Source organism: Pongo pygmaeus, chromosome 2, assembly GCF_028885625.2.
Source record: "Pongo pygmaeus isolate AG05252 chromosome 2, NHGRI_mPonPyg2-v2.0_pri, whole genome shotgun sequence".
NCBI lineage: Eukaryota > Metazoa > Chordata > Mammalia > Primates > Hominidae > Pongo > Pongo pygmaeus.
The window spans coordinates 33,100,094-33,126,324 of record NC_085930.1 but is presented as its reverse complement, the minus strand read 5'-3'; the positions used below and the strand labels follow the sequence as shown (position 1 = coordinate 33,126,324).

Sequence of the window (26,231 nt, the reverse complement as noted above, 5' to 3'; positions counted from 1 at the left end):
CTTTATCCAGTTTGCCAGTCTGTGTCTTTTAATTGGAGCATTTAGTCCATTTACATTTAAAGTTAATATTATTATGTGTGAATTTGATCCTGTCATTATGATGTTAGCTGGTTATTTTGCTCGTTAGTTGATGCAGTTTCTTCCTAGTCTCGATGGTCTTTACATTTTGGCATGATTTTGCAGCAGCTGGTACTGGTTGTGCCTTTCCATGTTTAGTGTTTCCTTCAGGAGCTCTTTTAGGGCAGGCCTGGTGGTGACAAAATCTCTCAGCATTTGCTTGTCTGTAAAGTATTTTATTTCTCCTTCACTCATGAAGCTTAGTTTGGCTCGATATGAAATTCTGGGTTGAAAATTCTTTTCTTTAAGAATGTTGAATATTGGTCCCCACTCTCTTCTGGCTTGTAGAGTTTCTGCCAAGAGATCTGCTGTTAGTCTGATGGGCTTCCCTTTGTGGGTAACCCGACCTTTCTCTCTGGCTGCCCTTAACATTTTTTCCTTCATTTCAACTTTGGTGAATCTGACAATTATGTGTCTTGGAGTTGCTCTTCTCGAGGAGTATCTTTGTGGTGTTCTCTGTATTTCCTGAATCTGAATGTTGGCCTGCCTTGCTAGATTGGGGAAGTTCTCCTGGATAATATCCTGCAGAGTGTTTTCCAACTTGGTTCCATTCTCCCCGTCACTTTCAGGTACACCAATCAGACACAGATTTGATCTTTTCACATAGTCCCATATTTCTTGGAGGTTTTTATTCTTTTTTCTCTAAACTTCCCTCTTGCTTCATTACATTCATTTCACCTTCCATCACTGATACCCTTTCTTCCAGTTGGTCACATCAGCTCTTGAGGCTTCTGCATTCTTCACGTAGTTCTCGAGCCTTGGCTTTCAGCTCCATCAGCTCCTTTAAGCACTTCTCTGTATTGGTTATTCTAGTTATACATTCATCAAAAGTTTTTTCAAAGTTTTCAACTTCTTTGCCTTTGGTTTGAATTTCCTCCTGTAGCTTGGAGTAGTTTGATCGTCTGAAGCCTTCTTCTCTCAACTCGTCAAAGTCATTCTCCGCTCAGCTTTGTTCCATTGCTGGTGAGGAACTGCGTTCCTTTGGAGGAGGAGAGGCGCTCTGCTTTTTAGAGTTTCCAGTTTTTCTGCTCTGTTTTTTCCCCACCTTTGTGGTTTTATCTACTTTTGGTCTTTAATGATGGTGTTGTACGGGTGGGTTTTTGGTGTGGATGTCCTTTCTGTTTGTTAGTTTTCCTTCTAACAGACAGGACCCTCAGCTGCAGGTCTGTTGGAGTTTGCTAGAGGTCCACTCCAGACCCTGTTTGCCTGGGTATCAGCAGCGGTGTCTGCAAAACCGCGGATTTTCGTGATCTGCGAATGCTGCTGTCTGATCATTCCTCTGGAAGTTTTGTCTCAAAGGAGTACCCGGCCGTGTGAGGTGTCAGTCTGCCCCTACTGGGGGGTGCCTCCCAGTTAGGCTGCTCGGGGGTCAGGGGTCAGGGACCCACTTGAGGAGACAGTCTGCCCGTTCTCAGATCTCCAGCTGCGTGCTGGGAGAACCACTGCTCTCCTCAAAGCTGTCAGACAGGGACATTCAAGTCTGCAGAGGTTACTGCTATCTTTGTCTGTGCCCTGCCCCCAAAGGTGGAGCCTACAGAGGCAGGCAGGCCTCCTTGAGCTGTGGCGGGCTCCACCCAGTTCAAGCTTCCCGGCTGCTTTGTTTACCTAAGCGAGCCTGGGCAATGGCGGGCGCCCCTCCCCCAGCCTCGCTGCCGCCTTGCAGTTTGATCTCAGACTGCTGTGCTAGCAATCAGCGAGACTCCGTGGGCATAGGACCCTCCGAGCCAGGTGCAGGATGTAATCTCCTGGTGTGCTGTTTCCTAAGCCCGTGGGAAAAGCACAGTATTCGGGTGGGAGTGGCCCAATTTTCCAGGTGCCGTCTGTCACCCCTTTCCTTGACCAGGAAAGGGAACTTCCTAACCCCTTGCGCAATGCCTCGCCCTGCTTCAATGCCTCGCAATGCCTCGCCCTGCTTCAGCTGGCGCACGGTGCACTGCACCCACTGTCCTGCGCCCATTGTCTGGCACTCCCTAGTGAGATGAACCCGGTACCTCAGATGGAAATGCAGATATCACCCGTCTTCTGCGTCGCTCACACTGGGAGCTGTAGACCAGAGCTGTTCCTATTCGGCCATCTTGGCTCCTCCCCAGCCAAATTTTTTTATATTTTTAGTAGACAAGGGGTTTCACCATGTTGGTCAGGATGGCCTCGAACTCCTGAACTCAAGTGATCTGCCCGCCTCAGCCTCCCAAAATGCTCAGATTATAGGCATGAGCCACCGTGCCCAGCCAAATTTGATCATTTCTAAAACAATTAAGAGAATCGCTGGGCTGTGGCAAGCCCAGATGAAACCAAGCTCAGTTGAGTTCCTCCATAAAAGCCACATCTAACTGTGTATTGCAAACAGGTGCTATATCATATAAAGGAAGTGCATGAAGTCTGCCTCTAGGGTTGGCAGCCCAAGTCAAGGCCCACGTCAAGTCTGGGCTAAATTCAGCCCCTACTTCTTGCTACTAGCCCCTTCCAGGGGGAGCTTTTGTGCAGGGGACAAGCTGTTCAACTGCATGTGATGCCTCTGCCATGATGAATTAAGAAGCTCAAAGAAGTACCCTCCATCCTGGTGACTGTTTTCATAGTTTAAGAGAATCTGGGCTGGGCATGGTGGCTCATGCCTATAATCCCAGCACTGTGGGAGGCAAGGCGGGCAGATTGCCTGAGGTCAAGAGTTCGAGACCAGACTGGCCAACATGGCAAAACTCCATCTCTACTAAAAATACAAAATTAGCTGGCCATGGTGGCACATGCCTGTAATCCCAGCTACTCAGGAGGCTGAGGCAAGAGAATCTCCTGAGTCCAGGAGGTGGAGGTTGCAGTGAGCTGAGATCACGCCACTGCACTCCAGCCTGGGCGACAGAGCAAGACTCCATCTCAAAAAAAAAAAAAAAAAGAAAGAAAAAAAAGAGAATCCATAGGCCTGGGGGAAGCACGGATTATAATTTTTGACACTGGAAGATGTGACACTGATTAGCAGCTGAAGCTTAGCAGGCTCTCCACTTCTCTGATGTGAGAAAGAGTATGTCATAAGAACTAGGCAAAGCTTTCCTGTGCATCATTATTATAAAGGCATTGTGCTGTGACCATATCAACAAAGCATAGTTAACTCCCAGAAATACATAGGAATATGCAAACAAATTTGATAAGCCAAATCACCAATATCACTCTTCACAAATAAAAACTTCACCAGTCTACCTGCATCTTTACCCTTATTTTCTGCTATATCTTTTCTGATGAAGGTCTGGCCTGCCTGTATCAATATGTAATGCCTTTACTTGTGCTCTGAGAGGGGTTTTTGAAATAGTTCTGTGGAACTAACTTAAGCTATTGCTTAAGTTTATACCAAAATATATCAGAAAATTTAACCCTTGGTCTTATCTTTTCAAGAGCAATATGAGAGCAAAATTGAAAAGTATATAAAACATGATTTCAAAACAAATGAAGCCTATATTTACATAGCTCTGCAACATAGATCTATTATCTATTAAAACAGCAAACAAGGGTTTATTGAGAATTTACTATATGTTTGGCAATGTGCCAAGAGGTGTGGGCAATATGGAAAAGGTCTCATACTCAAGGAGACACAATCTAGCCAGTAGATAAGACTAACCCACATGAGCTAATAGTGAACATCACAAGAGAGATCCCAATTGTTAAAATGCATGGTGAAGACAACGGGCTGTAAAAACTCTTAAAGGGAGATGAGCAAGAGCTAGAGTCATCACAGAAGTTTTCATAGAAAAGACGTGCATTTAATGTGAATATGCCAGGTGGAGGGAACTGCATGGTCAGAAAGATTAGGATAATATGTGTTGGGGGTAGAGGGGAAGGTTGGAGAATAAAAAATGGAGTGTCCAGTCTCCAGAGTACTATAAGTGGATAAGAGGCCCATTAGGGGTATGAAGCGTTTTGAAACAGGAAGAGACAGTAGTCTTCTTTTGGCTCTGGAGGGGAGCTGACATGAGGAAGAGCATTTCCTTGGATGCTGGCACTGATCTTGAAGGCTTTCCAGCCCCTAAGGAGATGAGGCCCAGAAGTCAGCCTAGAACAACAGGGGAGAAGCCAAGTTTCACTCAATGGCAGAGCCAGCCTTGACAAGAAGCACATGCACATGCTTTCAAGGAACTGAATGGGGCTAACAGAATGAGAAGGTGGAATTTCCTAGTACCCAAAGCACGTAGACCTCTAGAAGGAAGCAACTATAGATCAAAGTGGGCTGACCTGCAGCTGAACAGAGATAGCTGAGAGCTAGACAAAGGAATGATTTCTTCACCCAGTGCCTCAGCACCAGAGCTGCTTCAGCAATGAGGCACAAAGAAGCACAGAGCAGGAGGGGTGACTTGGGGCCCATGTCTAAAGAGAAGAGTGGAAAGTTGGTTCTAGCTGGGACCTCACTGGGCCTAGCAGTAGCTACTACATTTTAGGAATCGGAGAACCTGCTAGATGTGTAGTGTCCAATACAGTAGCCACTATCCACACATATATGGATATTTAAATTAATAAAATTAGTGTGGCATGAGCCACATTTTAAGTGCTCAATAGCTAGTGACTACCGTATTAGACATTGTAGATACAGAACATTTCAATCAGCACTGAAGTCTGAAGGATTAGGTGCTGGAGTCTTCATGCCTAGTCATTGAAATCAGCCAAGCCAATTGTGGTTCAGCATTAACCACCTTAGAGAAAGGAACTGTGATCACCCCTTTCTATTCCTGCTCATGCTTCAAGCTGCAGCTTCATTCTCAATTGTAAAGAGGCCTCCCCTGAATTCCAAGAGTGCTTTGTTCTTCTACTATTTCTGTTTATTGCACTGTATTTTCATTGTGCATCTCCCTAATTTAGTCCTAATTATAAGACTAAAAATTCCTCGTGGGTAGGGTCCATATCACATTCATTTTTTTTTATACCAAAGAAGAATAAGGAAGAGGAGAAGGAGGAGAAGAATAACAAGAGGAAGAACAACAAGACAATAATATTTATTGAGCTCTTATTATGTCCTAAGCTTAAATACTTGATCTCATTTAGGTCTTATTATTTCCCCATTTTACAAACAACAAAACTGGTACTTAATGTGGTTAAGCAATTGGCCCAAAGTCATACTGCTGATAAATAGTACAGCTAAAAATATGTGTTCTTATAACTCTGTTCTACTGCTCCTTACCCACTTATGAAACATTATACCGGGGTTCTTATAAAAAATGTATTCAACTGGATCTGACTTTTAGAAATATTAGTCAATGTCAAATTAGGCAGACACCTACATTTAATGGAACACACACAAGTTGGTCAAAAAAGGACTCGAAGCTTAAGAAGTGCTATAATTGAAGTATCTACACATGGGTAAATGGAGGACTCACTATAGGCAGTGCGGGGTGAGGGAAACCATTCAGAAGAGAGGAGAGGAAATAGCATATGTGGAGACATGGAGGCACAGAAGAGTGTGATGAAGGGTAATGTGAGCATCAGAGGCACAGCTGAGGCACTGTTGAGTGACTAACTTTAAACCAGCATTTATTCTTTTTACTGGGAATTTTTGTGTTTGCAGATAATATTCTGCTATGCTACCCTCTCTTATGGGATGATAAGGAATGAAATCCCCTTTTGAATTTTAAATTCAATACCACTGAGTCTTGATAATCACATACCAAGGAACAGAACTTCCATTAACAGAAATTGCTAACTTACCAGGTAATGAAAGCATAATTCATTCCAACGATGACAATGGTTACTGCATAATGCCAACAAAAGCATATGGTGAGAAACAAAATATTTTCATGATCCATCAGATCCCATGCAGGACCTCCACTGGGGGGATACAGGACAAATCCAATCTGTAATTTAGAACAAAAAGCATATATTAAAATAACCAACCACATTCCCAAAAATGTTGCATTTCAAAATACTTGCTTCCAAGGTAAATAACTAAGTTAACTCCAATTATCTAAGATGTAACAGATGAAACATCAGGTTTTGCTGCATGTTTTAGTAATATAGAGAGTCTCTAATATGTCATATTTTCATAAAAGTTTTAAAAGGACATTTAATGATCAGTTTTAAAAATATAAACAGTCATCTCTCTAGGAATGTCTGGACTTTAAGAGAATGTGTTGGGTTTCTACATTGTGCAGTTTCACTCTGTTATTTCAAAATTGGAGTATAAAAAGGTTTTAAAATAAATAAATGCCCACAGTTAACATTATATTTAACGGTAAAAGACTGAAATCTTTCCCCCAATATCAGGAACGAGACATGGATGTCTGCTTTCACACTTCTATTCAATGTTGTACTGAAAATCTTAGCTAGAGCAATTAAGCTAAGATTTAACTAGAGTAATTAAGCCGTTAAGAAAAATGAAAGGCATCCATACTAGAAAGAAAGAGGCAAAAATATCTACATTCACAGATGACATGACCTTATATATAGAAATTCCTTTAAAAATCCATAAAAAACTATTAGGGCTAATAAATGAGTTTAGCACAGTAGCAGGATACAAAATCAATATACAAAACAGCTGTATTTCTACACAAAAGCAATGAACTCAAAAATAAAATTAAGAAAACAGTTCTGGCCAGGCGTGGTGGCTCACACCTGTAATCTCAGCACTTTGGGAGGCCGAGGTGGGTGGATCACGAGGTCAGGAGATCAAGACCATTCTGGCTAACACAGTGAAACCCCATCTCTACTAAAAATACAAAAAAATTAGCCGGGCATGGTGGTGGGTGCCTGTAGTCCCAGCTACTCGGGAGGCTGAGGCAGGAGAATGGCGTGAACCTGGGAGGCGGAGCTTGCAGTGAGCCGAGATTGCGCCACTGCACTCCAGCCTGGGCGACAGAGCGAGTCTCCATCTCAAAAAAAAAAAGAAAAAGAAAAAGAAGACAGTTCCATCTACAATAGCATTAAAAAGAATAAAATACTTTAAGAATAAATTTAATCAAGGAGGTTTAAGACTTGTACACCAAAATCTGCATAACATTGTTGAAAGAAATCAAAAGAGATCTAAATAAATGGAAAGTTATCTCATATTCATAGACTGGAAGCTTAATATTGTTGAGATGACAATACCACCCAAAGCAATCTACAGATTCAATGCAATTGCCATCAAAATTCCAATGTTCTTTTTTTTTTTTTTTTTTTGCAGAAATGGAAAAAGCTGATCCTGTAATTCATATGGAATTGCAAGGGATCCAGAATAACCAAAACAACCTTAAAAAAGAAAGCTGGAGGACTTCAATACTACAGAGCTACAGTAATCAAAACAACAGTGTGGTACTGGCATAATGATAAACATTTAGATCAATGAAATAAAATTGAGAGTCCAGAAATAAACTCATATGTCTGTGGTCAATTGGTTTTTGTCAACGGTGCCAAAGCCATTCAATGGGGAAAGAACAGTCTTCAACAAATGGTGCTGAGATAACCGGGTATTCATATGCAAAAAAATGAATTTGGACCCCTACCTCATATATAAAATTAACTCATATAAAATTATATATCTATAAAATTAACTCAAAATGGATTAAAGACCTAAATATGAGAGCTAAAACCACAAAATTCCTAGAATAGGGAGAAAGCTTCATCACTTGAAATTTGTTGATTTTTTTTTAAGCTATGACACCAAAAGCACCATCAACCAAAGAAGAAAACAGATAAATTGGACTTCATCAAAATTAACTTTTGTGTTTCAAAGGACACTATTAAGAAAATGAAAAGACAACTCACAGCGTGAGAGAAAATATTTGCAAATCATATATCCGACAAGAGATTATATCTAGAATATAAAAAGAATTCCTAAAACTCAACAACAACAAAAAAATTTAATGGGCAAAGGACTTCAAGAAACATTTCCCCAAAGAAAATATACAAATGGTCAATAAGCACATGAAAAGATTATTGATATCATTGTTCATCAGGGGAATGCAAATCAAAACCACAATGAGATACCATTTTTTATTCATTAGGCTGGCAATAATAATAATAAAAATAACAAATATTGGTGAGGATATGGAGAAATTGAAATCCTTATATATTGCTGATGGGAATGTAAAATGGATAATCTTGATTATCTGGATAATGAAGATAATAATACATGAAAATGAGGACAATAATACATCCTCGAAAAGGGCCATTGCAAGGAAAGGCCCAAGCACTGTAACTGACACATAGCCAATATATGGTAGACATTTGTAGGATTATCCATGATATTATCTTGGTTTTGAATTTCATTTAGTTCTAGAAACCTGAAATACATTCATCCATTTATCTATCTATCTATCTAATTTTTTATTGGGATAAAATTCTGCAGCTACTGTGGCAACAGTTTTGCAATTCCTCAGGAAGTTAAATATAGAATTCCATATGACCTGGCAATTTCACTTCTACCCAAAAGAACTGAAAATAGGTATTCAAACAAAACTTGTACACAAGTGTTCATAGTAGAACTATTAATAATAGTCAAAAGATGAAAACAACCCAAATATTCGAAAACCGATGATGGATAAGCAAAATGTGGTATACGCATACAATGGACTATCAATCAACCATAAAAGGAATGAAGTACATGCAACAACATGGATGAAACTTGAAAACATTTATACTAAGTAAAAGAAGCCAGACACAAAAGTTCACATATATTATGATTCTGATTACATAAAATATCTAGACTAGACAAATATTCATAGAGACAGAAAGCAGACCAGTGGTTCTGAGGGCTAGGAGGAGAGAAGGAAGAGTGACTATTTTATGGACCCAGGGTTTCCTTTCGGGGTGATAAAAATGTTTTGGAACAGATAGAGGTGACAGGGGCACAACATTGTGAATATACCAAATGCCACTAAATTGTACACTTTAAAAATGTTAATGTTATGTTATGAAAATTTTATCCCAATAAACAATAAGTAGATAGAGAGATAATAGATAAATGGATGAATGTATTTCAGGTTTCTAGAACTAAATGAAATTCAAAACCAAGACAATATAACGAATAATCCTACAAATGTCTGCCATGTATTGGCTGACTATGTGTCAGTTACAGTGCTTAGGTGTCTCCTTGCAATGGCCCTTTTCAAGGATGTATTATTACCCTCATTTTAATGTATTATTATCCTTATTATCTAGATAATAAAATTGGGTGTTTTAGTGATTTGCCCATGATTACACATCTAATAAATGAAATGTTACAAGAAAAAAAAACACTTCATGTGCAACATTGAATAAAACATTAATTCCATTTCTGTTTGAAATTTCAAATAATTAGAGTAAGTCAGGGAAAACTAAGATTTGTGCCTTAATCACTTGTTCCCATTTCTGGATTCCCTTTAATTGGAAAGAGAACTTCCATTTCTACTGGCTGACAGATGGCGGTACCACCATGTGCTTGTCACGTAATCCTCACTCATATACATAAACGTCACAATAATTCTTAGCCCTTGAAACAACCTCAAGAAGAAGACATCATCATCCTCGTATGTCATAGGAAAAGATTGGAACTCAAGGACTTCAACAACTTCCCCTAGTATTACAAAATGGCTGAATGACTACGGTAGGGGTCCAAACCAGTAGTTTCTGGCTCCAAAAACTCCATGTTCTTTCTCCCACCCATACTCTTTTCACCATATAGCCTTTCCATATGGGGCAATATGAAGGACAGTGACCTGGATAACAAGATGTTTGAGTCATCTCAGCAGTTCTGATATGGTTTGAACAATCAGTACTGAGATGGAAGGTGGTCCCATGAGGACATGGCACTTTATTACCATTAAAACACAAATAACAGACTGTTGGCCCTTGAGCCACATCTCTAATTCCCAGACATGCTTTCTCTGGCCTGCACATTTAAAACAATAATTTGCGGCTGGCTGTGGTGGCTCATGCCTGTAATCCCAGCACTTTGGGAGGCCAAGGCAGGTGGATCAGCTGAAGTCAAGAGTTTGAGACCAGCCTGGGCAACATGGTGAAACCCCATCTCTACTAAGAATACAAAAAAATTAGCTAGGCCTGGTGGCACGTGCCTATAATCCCAGCTCTTGGGAGACTGAGGCAGGAGAATCGCTTGAACCCGGGAGGTGAAGGTAGCAGTGAGCTGAGATCGTGCCACTGCACTCCCGGCCCACAGCCTGGGCCACAGAGTGAGACTCTGTCTCAAAGGAAAAAAAGAAAAACAATAATAATAATTTGCTTTAGTTGCCAACACTTAAAAAATTAGGAAACATTACACAAAAGTTTGCATTTTCAGCTTTTTTGTAAAAATAGAACTATCTGGCAACATTAGGCCTGTATTCCTAAATGGCAAACATGAGCAGAAGCATGCAGTCTCCGTTGATTCATCATTCAGTTTACCTTCCTCATCAAGTGGAGTGATCCAACCAAGGTTTTCTATTTTTGTCCTGGCCCAATGCATTTTATTTGTCAACCAATGTCAGAGTCATACAGTTTCCCAAAATACCTTATTAGTTGAAATTAGCAAGGTATTTTACAATAACTTCCTCTTTCCCTTCTTTATATCCTAGGAGACAGAATACAGTTATTGTCTATTTTAGAGACAGGAAAATTAAGTAATGCACACCCTTGCCTCTCCATCCCCAAACAGCTGCAAAAATGTTTGCATCACTGCCGCTGTGCCTCACCCACCAAGGGCTGGGGCCTCTGCATTAGAACATGGATATATTCTAAAGGCAAGATGTGTCAACATCTGTGGAAGAAGATACATCAGTCATTAAGTTAGAGGTATGAGCTCACAATACTCAGAAACTGCAGATGGAAAATGCCACCCTGCTGGTTAGACTGTTGCTTTGGACATATCAGTGTTTTGCAATACCCCTTTTATATACTGCTAGGAAAGCTCACTGTGGGAGCCAAAGTGACCAGAGCCCAGGTCCCTGAAGCTCCTGGAAGAAGGCAAGAATTTCTAGGTCCTCTATGTTCACTGTTTGGAATAACAAGAGAGAAAATTGAGTCACATAGTCAACTCCCAGTTCAAAGGCCCAGTTATCTAAGCTGGGGTCTCATGCCTTCCTCTTACAACAAATTCATGGAAATTGACAGAAAAATTCTGTGTAGAAAGGAGAATTTTAGGGAAGATGAGTGTTTAGAGCTATGGACTAGCCCTCCAGATCCCATCCATCAGTCCTGCCAACATTCCTCCAATGCCATCCACATGACCTGCCCACCCCAGGTTGGGAAGTGATCTGCTCCAGCTCCCAGAGATAAGAGTTAGCATTTGTAGTGGGTTAAATTGTGTCTGCCAATATGTTGAAGTCCTAACTCCCAGTATCTCTGAATGTGATTGTATTTGGAAACAGAGTATTTGCAGATGTAATCAAGTTAAGGTGAAGTCATACTGGATTAGAGTTGGCTCTAAACCCAAAGACTGGCATCCTTATAAGAAGGCCATGTGAAGACATAGGAAAACAAAGAAATACAGGAATATCTTGTGATAATATCTTGTGATAATAAAGGCAGAGAATGAAATCTTGCTGCCACAAGCCAAGGAATGCCAAGGATGGCTGGCAGTTGGCTAGGAGATCAGCATGGGACAGCATGGACAGATTCTCCCTCTGGACCCCAAGAAAAAACCAACCCTGCCAACACCTTGATTTCAGATTTCTGGTCTCCAGAAGAGTAAAAGAATAAATTTCTCTTGTAAGTCACCCAATTTGTGGGGATCTGTTACTACAGCCCTAGGAAACTAATACAACAGTTGAGTTCAAAATAAGCAAAAGGGTATCACTTGACCTAAACCTTAAGCCTAGACACATTGGTGACTCTCTTCCATCTTTCACCTTCTTCTGGAAGCTTCCTCTGCTCCCCTTCCTCTGAAATTAGCAGCCCTCTCCTCAGGACAGCATGCATTGTCAAGTTATAGCATATATTTTTCCCAATAACCCCATGCGATATTATTAATATTTCTATTTTATAGTTGGGGGAGTAAGCCTAACGGCACAGAACATAATATCTATGGTGATTCATATAGTTAGTGTGGTAAAGCTAGCATACAGATTCAGGTTGGTCTAAACTGCAGGCCCAGGGACTTGTCACTGCATGCCATATTCATAATTGCTTTTTGGAGCCTCCAAAATAAAATCTCAAGTCACCTCCATTAGGCATCATTAATTCTACCAAACTTTTTGCTGTTTACATCAGGAGAAGAGAAACCTGGAGCCCCTCCCATCGCCAATCTCTTTAGCACCCTCAGAGCCTAATGCTGAAAGCTAAAGATTTGACTGAGGCCACCGAACAGAGTTAACTGATGTGACTACGGTGAAAGCCATAGAAACATTCCATAGTCATTCTAGGCCAAACACAAATAAATTAGGAAAGCTGAAAGCCCAAACTAAGGCTAGAAACTGCCACAACTCATTAAATCTTCCTTTAAATACAGAAACCACACTTTTATTTGTCGTCTTATTTCCTTATATAAAATTCCAAAAAAAACCTCAATCTGCCAAAAAAAAAAAGGTTTTCTTGCTATAACTTGTATGCCATTCCTGAACATCTGGTTTCGACTAGTTTAAGCTTCATTAGTATCACATTTCAAATAATTATCTTCTCTAATAGGCAATAAGCCTGGGGCCAATTTCCTATAACAAAGTCTGAATTTCCTGTTGTTATCTGATTATCCAATCATTTATTTCAACAATAAAAGCCTAAGCAAATGTTTGATCTGCTGCCGCATCAGACCTCAAACCATTACTGCTTAGTTGGGCCTTTTTGTCATTTAAAAATGAACTTTTGTCCTTCAAAGGCTGAGCTTTCATTTGGGCTCAGGATCTGTGTAGTCATGGGAGGAATCCCTAGGGGGATTAGTGGAGCTGGGAGATGCAGTGGAAGCAACTGTCCAAAAAAACAAGAAGCAAAGACAGCAGGAGCACCTTCCTCATTCCCTGATTGTCCCTGCACCTGGGCGGTAAGGATGGCTGGAGGGAGCTTGGGAATGAGAAGGTGCAAAGGGAGCTTTTGAAATATTCTCCCACACAGAGACACAGGGAAAACATGATTCATGGAATAAAGGGGCTTGCAGGATTTTTTTTCTTTTTTAAATTGCATGATGTGGCTAGGTTATTGAGAAAGCATTTTTGACTGTGATGTGGTTCAGGAAAGAAAGCATTGCTAATAAGCTGGAAGGGAAATTCCCTCTCCATTTACGTATTACCCAATCATTTACATGTGTGTGATAAAAAAAGTGGCCAATCTGAGTATTGGTTTCCTTCAGTTCACATCTCCATACTTATGGTTCCAAGAGTCTAGGTGGATGTTTTATCTAATCCCTCTATACACAGTTCATGCACAAGTATTAACATATTAACCATTTATGGAGAAGTGGTGAGAAAAAAATATGGTAATATGGTGAAAAGCAAGTCACGACATAATATTGTTAGCTTAAGACAACGTTTTGCTGTAAACGTTCATATGCCACACTTACCAACTAGAAGCATAATATATTCACCTAAGTTTCTAGACAGTTTTGTTTCAGAGGGGTGCAGTAGTGGGAATGTCACTATGGCTAAACCTTCATTTCCTGCCAGTGTGTGTGAACATAAATGAAATTAAATGTTCATTTTTTTTTAAAGCTGTGGACATTATTTAGGCTGACCACCAGGAAGAAGGAAACAGTCTAGTCTAGACATATTGGTAGATGAAAAATTTTCTAAATAATCACAGATTTATGCCCAAAGACATTAATCTCTTCCTTAGAAAAGCTTTTGGGGGAAATATGAAAACATTTATCTGCCAAAAGGGGCAACACTAAGCCAACCTATTCCCAGTTGAGGTATAACCCACAGCTTCCTCCTTCAGATCCTAGACATTAATTAGTCATTATTAACTGAACACTAATTAATTTCATTAATTCTGCTCTTATGTTTATAATTCCGCTCTCTTGGGGTTTCCCCTCTTGTCCTGCCTTTCTTTATTTGAATATTTAGCTTTTTAACAAACTTGATCTAGTAAATATATGACGACTCCTAAACCAAACAAAGAGGATATACTTTCCTTTGACTACATGGATCATTTACAACCACTGACACTGGGCCGTGTTCCAAAGGAAGTCTCAACACATTACAAAGAGAATACATTCCCTGACCGTAAAACAATTACATTAGAAATAAATAATAAGAAAAAAAGAATATTTTTGGAAACTTAAAAGTGTACTCCTAAATAACTCATAAATTAAAGAGAGAAGCACATGGAAATAACCTTCAAAATTACCCAACAGTGAAAACTACATCAACACATCAAAAAAACTACAAACTAACCCATCAAATCTTACGGAAGGCAGCTCTAGCAGTGTGCAGACAAATGTATTTGTTTAAATGCATTTATTTTAAAACAAGAAAGATTGAAAATAAATGAGATCAGCATCTAACTCAAAAAAAAAAAAAAAGAGAGAGAGAGAAGCAGAAAACAGCCTTACAACAAAGCAAAAAATGAACATAAGAAGAAATGGACAAATCCAGACCTGTAATATAAAACTTCAACAGACTTCTATTAGAAAGTGAGAGATCAATCAGATGAAAAACCATTCGGAATATAGAATATATAAAAAACACAATCAAAGAGTCCCAAAAGCCTGGTTTCATCCTCCACCTTGAAAGGAGTCCTTTTACTTTCTTTTAGTTCCACTGGAGCCAAAAAACCAACCATCACCGTCTGCTCTGGGCCTGCAGGCTCAGCTCGACTCTTGCTCTGCATCTCTGTTCTACATCCAGCCCACAAGTTTCTTTGGCCTGTTTTTGTTTGTTTTGCTTCATTGCAGTTAGTGTTTTCACTTTATTGTTTAAATTTATTTTTAAAAATTTCTTTCCAATTTTCTAGGTTTTTATTTTATTTTATTTTATTTTATCTGTCATTGTTATGTGTCAGGAGCAGACAAGATACACTGGAGATAAACTGTGTCATCTTGACCAGAAGTCATCTTAACCAGAAGTCATCTCTTTTAAAATTTTTTCCATCTATTTTTATTTTTGAATAGGAATACGTGTATATAGTAAAACATTCCAAGCAAGAGATATAGAGTTTTATATAATATTTTATATAATTAAATTCACCAATTATCAGCTTTATCACATTATAGAGTATGCGTTAGTTTTTTTCTAAGAAGTTTTTCCATTAAAATAACCCTTGGATCTAGCCTCTCTTTACTAGCCTTTGCTCCAACAGCCTTTCTGCTTTCTTACATGCTTAAATATTACATCTTTTCTATCCCATTTGACCATGATGTTTCTCTCCCCCTCACCTACCAATGCTTTTTATCACTCCTCATGTGTAATACAAATCTCTAAAATAACCTCATTATCCCAAATCTGTGTTCTCTGGTGACTAAAAGTCTCTTCTAAGAAGTCTTCCCTGATTAAACCAAAATTCACCTTCCATCCTAGACTTTGTTTACAGATATGTATGCATGTTGGATTATGATTCATCAGTCTCTGTAAAGTGTGTGTTTACAGATTGGAATTCATGCTTTCAACAACACATCAAGGTTAAAGAGTTAACAGCTTAAAATGGAAAAAGCCTGGGGCCTCGGGTCAAACGAATCCAAATTTAGATCCTAGCTCCGTTATTGTATGAGACTTGGTCTCTCTGAGTCTTCCTATCTGTAAATTGATGATGACAATGCCTGAATTCCAGGCTGTTGCAAGGAAAAAATAAAACAATGTATATATAAAAGTTTGGTACAGTAGCAAACATATAGTTATTTCTCAATAAATAACAGTTTGCTCTCTTTTCTGCCTTCTATATATTTCTTAAGCTTATTATGCTACAAGCTGCTTTAGTGTCAGGAACTGCTTCTAACTAAAAGCATTGGCTCAGAGTTCCTACATAATGGATGTCCAGGTGTGATGAAGATGTGCACGCACCACTTCCCAGCTGCTCTGACAATTCTCCCATCAGGGCTATTGGAACACTCAAAGAAACATCACTTCTCAGAGGCCCATGATCTTACTACAGGCAGTACATTGGAGGGAAGTCTCTGGGGTCTAGAGCAAACTGCCTCATCAAATAAACAGAGAAGTTACAGGCAAAGAGTCCAGGTACATTAACTAGAGGCCCCAACTCACCTGAAAGAACCAGCTCCCCTGAAGCAGAATGAGACTTGACCGCAATAGCTCCAGAAGTACATTGTTCCGAACAAGGAACTCTAGGAAGGCAACGAGGCCTGTCAGAAAGATGACCAAAACCAGCAGCTGGTGCACAAAGATGTCCAGCATTTCCCGGCCATGAGTGTGGTTGTAGAAGATAAAAGCTGATGGGGAAAAAACAGATTATCTTTTTCAGTGGAACCAAAGACCACCCACTGTTTCTCTCTCTCCCTCTCTCTGTAGACAGAATTTTACGCATACACACATTTGTCCAAAAGAGCAGGTGCCCACTGATTCCCACAGTACTGCATTTTTGGAGACATCACCACCTCATTAGAATAGGATCTTTGAAATCGAACTCTCTTTTTGCTTTCCCTGACCTTTATTCTCTCTCTAACACATTGTGACATTTTCAACGAATGGATTCTCATTATCTCAGGGTGTTAACTGTATTTTTGAATGAATATCTTTTCCTCTTTATCTAAATGAAAAGGATTAAGATGAAGTTGGAATCTCCATAAGGTGAAAATATTTCAAAGCATCTTCTAAGCAGGACAAAGAATACTAAGTATGGCAAGTGCAATAATTCAGATGAGCACACAGATGAATAAGTCAAAGCATCGCCTTAAGGAACTTAGTCCATTGGAGGAGGAAAACACATACGGGTGGATTTTGACAGATATAACAACATGCTCTGGAAGCTCCCAAGAAGTAGTAAATAACTGCATTTCTTCATCCCATAGACAGATTCCAACTTCATCTTTTTCATGAAGACAAAGAGAAAAGATTGAAACAAAAATATGGTAACCCCCTGAGATAATGAGAACCGGGCTATTAGTTGTTGACATCCATCTTTTATCCAGCCCTTGTTCCTAAGAGGTATGGGCAAAAGTTCTCATCTTTGGATGCCAGAGGCAAGGTGAGTAGGAAGTGATTGCCTCCTGATCAATTTGTGGTTATCTATTTCCATAATCAATCTATTTCTTACATGTGTCGTACATGAAAAAAAATCATTAAATGCTTGTTTTCTTTTTTTCTCCCTATGGTAACTGGGAGACCAGCTGAACAAAAAATAGTTTTTAATTAACTTTCCAAAATTAGGACCCCATATTTTTTATGTGACTGCATTTTTTGGACCCTACTTATCATCAAATGGCAGAGTATTACCGTATCAATATGAAAAAGCCTATTAGTAGATAGTGGAAGCTGTTCCACTGTGAGTGCCTGCCTCATTTTAGTGTATTCATGCTTTATTACTCTGGGATCAGTTTTCATTTGTTAAAAGTGAAAAAAAATGATAATCTTCAGAACAACCCAGAGATGAGTAACCTTCGTAAGTTGTCCTTGGAGACAGACGTGAAATGTGAACATAGCAATTGAACAATTGTGTTAGCCCAGTTCTACTAAATGAGTCAGTACAGCATGTAGATTTTTGGCGCCCTGCCTAGGACACCCAAATATTTCATTATGGCCCAGATATATGGCCTTATCAATCAAGGCTGCAACAAGATGCCAGAGGTATATTAATATGAAGGGCTACATAAATGCTCACTAATAGAGAAAGGTACATGAAAATACTCACTAATACTTACCCTCCACAAATAAGGCATTTGACAACATTAACTTGGTTAAGGACACAGGAAGTGAACTGATGGTGAAACATAAGATATCTGCCACACCCAACAGCCCAAAGAAGAAATACATGGTGAAATGATGCCAGCCCAGGAGTTGGTTCCAGTGACCCTGTTTATAGTCATATAACATCAGATGGGGCCCTCCAGGAATAAACTGCTCCCCAGCCATGCCTGCAAAGAAACATATCACAGTTTTAGCAACTCTGCTTTACCTAGAATTCAAGAAGATGCAGGAGGACTAGTCCATTGCTTATTCCAATCTAATGTCCTTTTGTGACATTAATTCTTCTCTCTGAGCTGTTCCCTAACAGCTGAGCGCTGGCACTTTAGGCTTCTTTTGGAGGTTCAGATGCTGGTTCAAATAAATAGTTTTAGTCAAAGATAGCCAATTGAATCAAACAGCTATTTCAGATCTTCAATGCCAATGATCTTAGTTCCACTGCCTATTCCAATCTAATGACTGAGATACATCCTGAATTATTTGGAGATTTGAATTTGGGAGACAACTCCTATGGAGATAGATTATTTCCTTCTTAAATACTACGTCTTTGGGTAGCTGCCATAAAATAGGGGGTTGTGCTTGGTACCAGATAAAAATGCTAAAGAGTTCAGCTTTTCTCCAATTATGATAACTGAGAAAGCCCAGACAGGACTGGGCACAGTGGCTCACACCTGTAATCCCAACACTTCGGGAGGCCAAGGCAGGCAGATCACTGGAGGTCAGGAGTTCGCAACCAGCCTGGCCAACATGGTGGAACCCCATCTCTACTAAACATACAAAAATTAGCCGGGTGTGGTGGTAGGTGCTTGTAATCCTAGCTACTTGGGAGCTGAGGCACAACTGCTTGAACCCCAGAGGCAGAGGTTACAGTGAGCCAAGATAATGCCACTGCACTCCAGCCTGGCCAATAGACCGAGACTCCATCTTAAAAAAAAAAAAAAAACAGGAAAAAAAAGCCCAGATAGATACAGCAGATGATCTGGTCTGGTATGCAAACAGTTAAACTTTCCCACAGATACTGCCTTATTTGCTAATCTATAGAATTTGGCAAGGAAATTTCCCTCTTTGGAAATGTTACTGTGTAATTTGATGCCATAGCAAAGACCTGTTGCCATGAATAAATCATGAAGAAATCTAATGGGAAAATTGGAAATTTTATCTTTTATAATGGAGAGGCTACAGTGGAACTCTCAAGAACACAGAACATTTTCATTGAATCTTCATATGGAAGATTCAGTGGAAAGGCCTTAGAAGTCATCTGGCCTAATCTCTTTCTCCAATTTAGGAACCAAGAAAAAAAGATGAGCGCAGAAGGCTAAAGTCTTCTACAGCCTATCAGAAATTATTTATTACTGAAGCTTTTCCATAATAACTTGATTAATTTCATATCACTTGCAAAATGGTTTTTGATAGGGTTTATTCTTTCAGAGATCAGAACAATTGATATAAAATTATTTCAGAAGCTCCAACCAACTCTTTAAAAGAAATTCACTTTGACCGGGTAGGCAAGTTAACTACTATGACTAATTCATTAAGAAATAGCTCTTTGTATAAGTGTAAATTATTACCTTCCCAATGAATTGTATCAGATAGAAATTATAATTAGAATATGTGTTGAGATATTTTTGAATAAAAATTCATTTTAGCAACTTCATGATTTTATATTGTTTCATATTTTACATATGAAAACACCTAAAAGGTAAAAATAGAACACAGAATGGTCCACTCACCAGTTAAAGCCATGCCAACTATTGTAATTCCCTCCAAAATTTCCAATCGATAGAATAATGTTTTGGAACCAAGGTAGCAGGTTCGCTTTTGCTTTTTGTAGATATACTTCAGAATACTCTTTGTACACCACCAAAGACCAATAATAAAAAAGAAGGTTCCAGGTAGGGCATGACCTCTGAAATTCCCCATGATCTACAAATATAAGAACACACAGAAAATAAAAGACATTTCATTGCCAGAATCTGGACAAAACATCACTTGTTTCCATAAAGTACACTCTCTTCTGATTATTATGGATACATCACTGAGGATGATTCTGAGGATCCTACATTACTGTGCATAGTAGTAAATACCAGTACAATATCAATAATACCAATAAAAACAAAATAAAAACTCACATTTGTTGAATACTTACCATGTACTCTGCACTGTGTCAAGTGTTTTATGTTCAGTCTTCAACCTAATTTATGCAACATACCCATGAATGAAGCATTGTTACCCCTTTTCCTTTAGGGATACTCATTTAGAGAGGTTAGACCACTTGCCCAAATCTCACAAATATTAAGCAAAAGTTCCATTATTTTTAAGACAGAAATCAAAAGGATTTCTTCACATCCACAGTATATACTTCACCATACAGTGGCCCTTCAAGCCTATCCGAAGGAAAGTGATATGAAAGTTTTATCTTTATGTTTAAAACTTGAAATGATGTGAAATTGCCTACACATTCTTTTAGGTTGATAATTTCAAAATATCAAGCATCAAGTGTACGGAAGAAACAATTAGTGTTCATGAAATATCTGTGTGCTGCTCCCCACTCTTTCCCAGTCTCTCCCTCCAGTTAGATTGGGCCCATGTTTTAGTTCTGGCTAATACACTATAAGCTGAACTAGCACATGTCACTTTCCAAGCTGGGTCAGTTAGCAGTCTACATGACTCCTTTACCTCTCTCTTCTCCTGCCTGGGCAAACTTGGTGTGGCATATCTGCAACCCAGAAGGTGATCAACCAGCCTGCTTCAGATTTTGTAAGAAACAATCCCTTATTGTGGTAAGGCAATGAAACTTTGAGATTTACTGTTAAAACACCTTAGCCCCACCTAGCCAGATATCAAGCCAAATCAAACTGCAAACTTTCTTTATATCATTGCCACATGGTGGAGTCACTTCTGGTTAATAAACAGAAATACCCTCCATTTTTGGTCCCTGTTATTAAAAAAAAAAAAAGAATTATGTGAGTTTTTAATTACATGAGTAGCCCTTTGTTGAAACATATCATACCATCAACAGAATAATGAAAAGAGAGTCCAGAATCACCCTTGTGGATCTGACACTAGGCCAGGTCCAAGGAAACTCATGAAAGGAGATTTCAGGATTTCCCCTGGCCCAGCAGATTTATTTTATCTCTAGGTGATAATGGGCTGCTCAGTTCAGGACAGACCCCTTTGGGTTACTTCCATCCCTCTGATACAACTGTGAAACTCAGGGGGAAACTTGGAAGCTGACCCAAACACTAAAAGTCTCTTATATCTCAGTGGCAACCCCAGGCAGTCATTTCAGGACACCGTTGAATCGTCCAAACCATCCAAGGGTCTCAGGCTCAATATGTCACATAGTGCTATGTGCAGGTCCTTGTCTTAACTATGCCTGTAACGGTGTGTTTGGGTCATGTTTCTTAACCTTTCTAAGCCTTCGATCTTGATTAATAAAAGAAGGAGGCAGGCCTAGATGAAACCTGGAGTTCTTTCCTGCCCTAAAAGTCTCTGATTTATTGATTTATTATCTTAACCACCACCTTTATCACAGTGTTGCTGAGTTCTGTTTTGGTTTAGGCAATCATATGGGATTGGGAAAATTTCTATATAGGATTGAAAAGTATATACAGACTGCCAATTTTTTGAACTTTTCTGAAAATGAGTTGTATTTGGTTTAAGAAGTCTTAAACATTTTATATTTCTTAGTACAGGAAGCCCACTTGCAGGTATTTATCTTGAAAATATAAATGGAAATACAAGCACTAGGAGAATGTCAAATAAATTATGCAGCCACTGAAAATAAGGTTTTCAAATAACTTAAATGATAGGGGACATATTTAGTTAAAAAAATAGGATTAAAAATTAGGGGAAGGGGCTTTGAATTTGGATTATCTAAGTCTGAATACCAACTTTATAATTTGTTAGTTACATAACTTTGGGCAAGTTACTTAACCCCTTAGTGCCACAGTTTTCTCTTCTGTAAAATGGGACAAATAACAGTACCTACATTAAAATGAATTACTCCAAAGCAAATAACCCACAGTACTGTTAAATAAGCTCATGTTATCTTCAACCTACCTCTAACTACCAGAGTAAAACAAAAGTAAAACCAAATGAACAATTTTACTTAGATACTAAGATGGATATAGAAAATCAAGAAACATTGATACAATTCATTTGGCAATCATTGATGTAGTGCCCAAGACATTTCTCTTGCTGTTGTCTTAGAGGGTTACTGGGATAATCTGTGGTTATTGAACTCCTTGACTGCAATGAGAGAATAAACTCCTTGAAAGCAGAGGCCATATATCCATTCTTCTTTCTATTCCCCACTGGTTGTCCACTGCCTTACATACTATGAGGTTCTATATTTACAAGGAGTTACTAAGCTCTTCTTATAACACAAGATCATATATTTGCAAAACATCTCTACTCTGATGTCTCAAAGGCCACTCACACTCAACATACCCCAAAACTGAACTAATCATCTTATCAACCCACCTACTGCCAGAAAATAATTTTAGTTACCCTAAAAGAATCCCTGGTTACCTAGTTTGGTTAAGAACACTGCCAATTCACCCCTTTGCCCCCACCCAAAATATGAACATCATCCTAGAGTTCGGCTCTTTCCTTAAAAAAGAATTGGTAATTGAGATTTATCACCTCTGTTGCCTAACATTGATCCCCTCTAGGGGAAGGGGAAGGGGACTCTTCAATTTCATCTGCTTGGAGAAATCCTTCCTGATGGCCCAAATAGGGGAGGATCCCTATTACACCTTTTCAAGGCACCCAGTCCTCACATTAGTGACTTCTTTGCATGATTAGTTATTGAAGGTCTGTCCTCCTCAATAGCCTCTAAGACCATTACCATATTACGAAAGCCTGTGCAACTGACTATGGGGGCACCTCAGAGGTTAGGTGCCTGGGCCTTCTCCATTTTTTTTTTAAGGCTCTTAGTATATTAAAAAAGAAAGGAAATGCCAAAACAGGTCACAAAAATTTTGGTTGCTTTTAAATATTTAGAATTACCTAATAAATACTTTTAACATACAAGCAAACATATTGCCTATGTCATAGATATGATGAAATTTTAAAATCCAGGCCTTCCCTGAATGTACAGTTCTAGGCCAAATAGCCCTCCTGACCCACCCCTATGACAAGCTAAGAGGCTCCTGCTGCCCCAAAAGCTGAGAGGATCAGTATATCTCAGCACATCCATCAGGATGTAATAAGGAGGCAATGGGGAATAGTGGAGGGTTTGTGAAGAAGAATATGAGCTGATCAAAGTGGAGAAAGAAAGGAGTCCTCCTTCCTACTTCAGTTATACAACTCCTGTGTCGTCAGCCTTTTAATCTGAAACAATCTGATGGTTCCAATCTTTCTGTTTAAAGATCCAAACAAAATGAAGTCAACGTATAAGGGATGTTACATTTGTCTGGTTAAGGAACCCAACAGATACAGTTACTCCTGGCAATAAAAACATCATTCATCTTATTTCACTTTCATTGTGAAAGAAAACATTGTCCATATCCTCAAACATTACTTCACTCTCATCTCCTAGAAACCATTATCTGTAAATCTCTTTTGTTCCCTGCTTTACTGTTGCCTTCAGGTGCAACTTATTTCTTGTAAAAGCCAAGTAAAGTAGCACAGAGTTTGATCAGATTTAAACACAAAAGTAGACATTCTCGTTTGAAGGAGAGCTCGGGGCTTTCCTCGCCCACCAAAGAGAACATGCAAGCAGCCAGCAGAAACCCCAGAGAAAATGCCAGGGCAGGAAACATGAAGGTCCTTCCTCCGGACCCTCCTACCTGATCCTACCACTTACAACCTCCTAAGAAAAGCAGTTCGGCCGGGCGCAGTGGCTCACGCCTGTAATCCCAGCACTTTGGGAGGCCAACGCAGGCAGATCACAAGGTCAGGAGATCGACACCATCCTGGCTGACACGGTGAAACCCGCTCTCCACTAAAAATACAAAAAAGTCTCTGGGTGTGGTGGCAGGCGCCTGTAGTCCCAGCTACTCGGGAGGCTGAGGCAGGAGAATGGCGTGAACTCGGGAGGTGGAGCTTGCAGTGAGCCGAGATCCCACCACTGCACTCCAGCCTGGGCGACAGAGAGAGACTCCGTCTCAAAAAAAAAAAAGCAGTTCACCCAGGCCTAAAAAGACAGACTGCAAGATTTCATCATTGGTATCCAGTGTGATTCATCCTAAAAATTCTTCCTCCTCCCCCATCCAAAGAAGCTCTCCACTTTTTTTTTTTTTTTTTTTTTTTAGAAACTGATGTTTATTTTCCATCAACCATTTTTCCATGTTGCTTAAGAGCCTATGCAAGAACAGCTTAAGACCAGTCAGTGGTTGCTCCTACCCATTCAGCGGCCTGAGCAGTGGGAGCTGCAGACCAGTCTTCCGTGGCAGGCTGAGCGCTCCAGTCTTCAGTAGGGAACTGCTGAATAGGCACAGAGGGCACCTGTACACCTTCAGACCAGTCTGCAACCTCAGGCTGAGTAGCAGTGAACTGAGGAGCTGGAGCAGTCCATTCACCCTGAAATTCCTCCTTGGTCACTGCCTTTTCAGCAGCAGCCTGCTCTTCTTTTTCAATCTCTTCAGGATCTCTGTAGAAGTACAGATCAGGCATGACCTCCCATGAGTGTTCACGGGAAATGGTGCCACGCATGCGCAGAACTTCCCGAGCCAGCATCCACCACATCAGACCCACCGAGTGAGCTCCCTTGTTGTTGCATGGGATGGCAATGTCCACATAGCGCAGAGGAGAATCTGTGTTACACAGCGCAATGGTAGGCGGGTTAACATAAGATGCCTCCGTGAGAGGCTGGTGGTCAGCCCTGGGGTCAGTAACCACAAGAAGCCGTGGCTCCCGGAAGGCTGCCTGGATCTGGTTAGTGAAGGTTCCAGGAGTGAAGCGGCCAGCAATTGGAGTGGCTCCAGTGGCAGCAGCAAACTTCAGCACAGCCCTCTGGCCAGTATTCCTGGAGGATATAACACTGACATAAGCAGGGTTTTCAATGGCAACAATAGCACGAGCTGCCAGCAGAAGCTTCTCCCACGTCCTCTTCAGATTTATGATATAGATGCCATCACTTTTCCTTTTATAGATGTACTGTTCCATCTGGAAGTCAAGATTGGTGCCACCTAAGTGGGTTCCTGCTGCAAGGAACTTAAGGACATCCTCCTCCTTCATTTGCAGGACATCAAGGGCTCTGGACATTGTGAAAGTTTCCCTTTAAGTTACGACAGGAATCCAGAACAACACCGTATGGACCCCTCTGCAGATAGCACGGAAAGCGAAGCTCTCCACTTCTAATGATACCAAGCATTACCCTCTGGCCTGAAAACAAGAAACCCCTCCTGGTATCCCCATTACCCTACTTTTTGCTGACCACCACATGGCGTACACACAGACTCACTCAACACGCAGAAAGGAAACATTTTAAAACTCTAACCCTTAAGAGATAATATTGGGCAGAGCCCAAGATCTAACTCAGGTGCTAGGTGTTAATTCCCAGGTGTTAACAGCCACACAAACCACAGACCAGGTCTATACACAGAAAGGGAAAACAACTCAAAATAACCCAGAAAAAGAGATGCAATGGTTTGCTTGGTGGAATTCTAATCAAATAGCCAAATTCAATATAAAAATGAATACCATTCTGAGAAAAAACTTAAAATTTCATCTTGTGCCACCACCAAAATGAAGTATTCCTAAGTCTTCATTAGTGACTATACTTCAAAATACATTTGTAAATTCCAATACACTAAACAAATCTGAACAGCTTTGCTCTATTTGTCTTAATACTCAAATTGTATCCACATACTATGTGGATACAAAAATATGTAGCTTTAAAATTTCATTCTCCGTCATTCTGTACCAGCACTTTCTCCTGCAAATTTCATTTGTTTTGAATGAGTCTTCTTAAAGCATCCTTACCTTCACACTTTCCTCAATGTCAAGTCCAACTCAATTCTCTTCTCTTAAGGATTTATAATGGCTCCAGACTCAAGAGGGAAAAGCAGATGCTGAGTGGCCCTAAATCTAAAACTGCCTACTCTTCCTCCTTTGAGATTAAACCAATGTGCTCCTATCTTTCTAGCATGAGCAAATAAACCTTCAGACTAGGTTACAATGCATTCAAACCCAGAGAACACACCCTTTGGAACCTTCAGCCTCCCTGTCCAAACATTGTGCCAGAGGGCAGTTCTGGATGTGACTCACCTTGCCATCCCGCCTACCAGGCCACTAGCCTCAGTCACGTGCCACCTGCTCTGAGAACCAAGGCCAGTGAAGGATATTGCCACTCTTGCAAGCCGTGGAGACACACCGAAGACAAAGGGAATGGTTAGAGCAGCAATAACATAATAGCTCGTGTTCTGTAAGGCATAAGAAGATAATCCATTTTCGTTTTGGTTG

At 39.9% G+C, this 26,231-nt stretch overlaps 2 protein-coding genes across 7 annotated transcripts in view; both read right to left on the bottom strand.

Moving 5' to 3' along the window:
* TMEM45A (transmembrane protein 45A) overlaps nucleotides 1-26,231 on the bottom strand; it is an 82,809-nt gene that overhangs the window by 5,271 nt on the left and 51,307 nt on the right. For 3 of the 6 annotated variants that reach the window (XM_063661512.1, XM_063661514.1, XM_063661513.1), the window contains 5 exons: nucleotides 19,550-19,742; nucleotides 17,777-17,989; nucleotides 16,164-16,348; nucleotides 5,797-5,942; nucleotides 3,842-4,153 (listed from right to left, as the gene is read on the bottom strand). In XM_063661512.1, the coding sequence (XP_063517582.1) occupies nucleotides 4,003-4,153; nucleotides 5,797-5,942; nucleotides 16,164-16,348; nucleotides 17,777-17,989; nucleotides 19,550-19,742 (888 nt within the window). In that variant the 3' untranslated portion in view covers nucleotides 3,842-4,002. Of the gene's footprint in view, nucleotides 1-3,841; nucleotides 4,154-5,796; nucleotides 5,943-16,163; nucleotides 16,349-17,776; nucleotides 17,990-19,549; nucleotides 19,743-25,751; nucleotides 25,888-26,036; nucleotides 26,192-26,231 lie in introns of those variants that run through there. The other 3 variants (XM_063661515.1, XM_063661516.1, XM_063661517.1) reach the window with 3 other exon arrangements.
* On the bottom strand, nucleotides 24,083-25,516 carry LOC129033687 (small ribosomal subunit protein uS2-like). The gene has a single exon (XM_054482585.2). It carries the CDS (start codon nucleotides 25,029-25,031, stop codon nucleotides 24,144-24,146), a length of 888 nt encoding a protein of 295 aa, XP_054338560.1. The 5' UTR covers nucleotides 25,032-25,516; the 3' UTR covers nucleotides 24,083-24,143.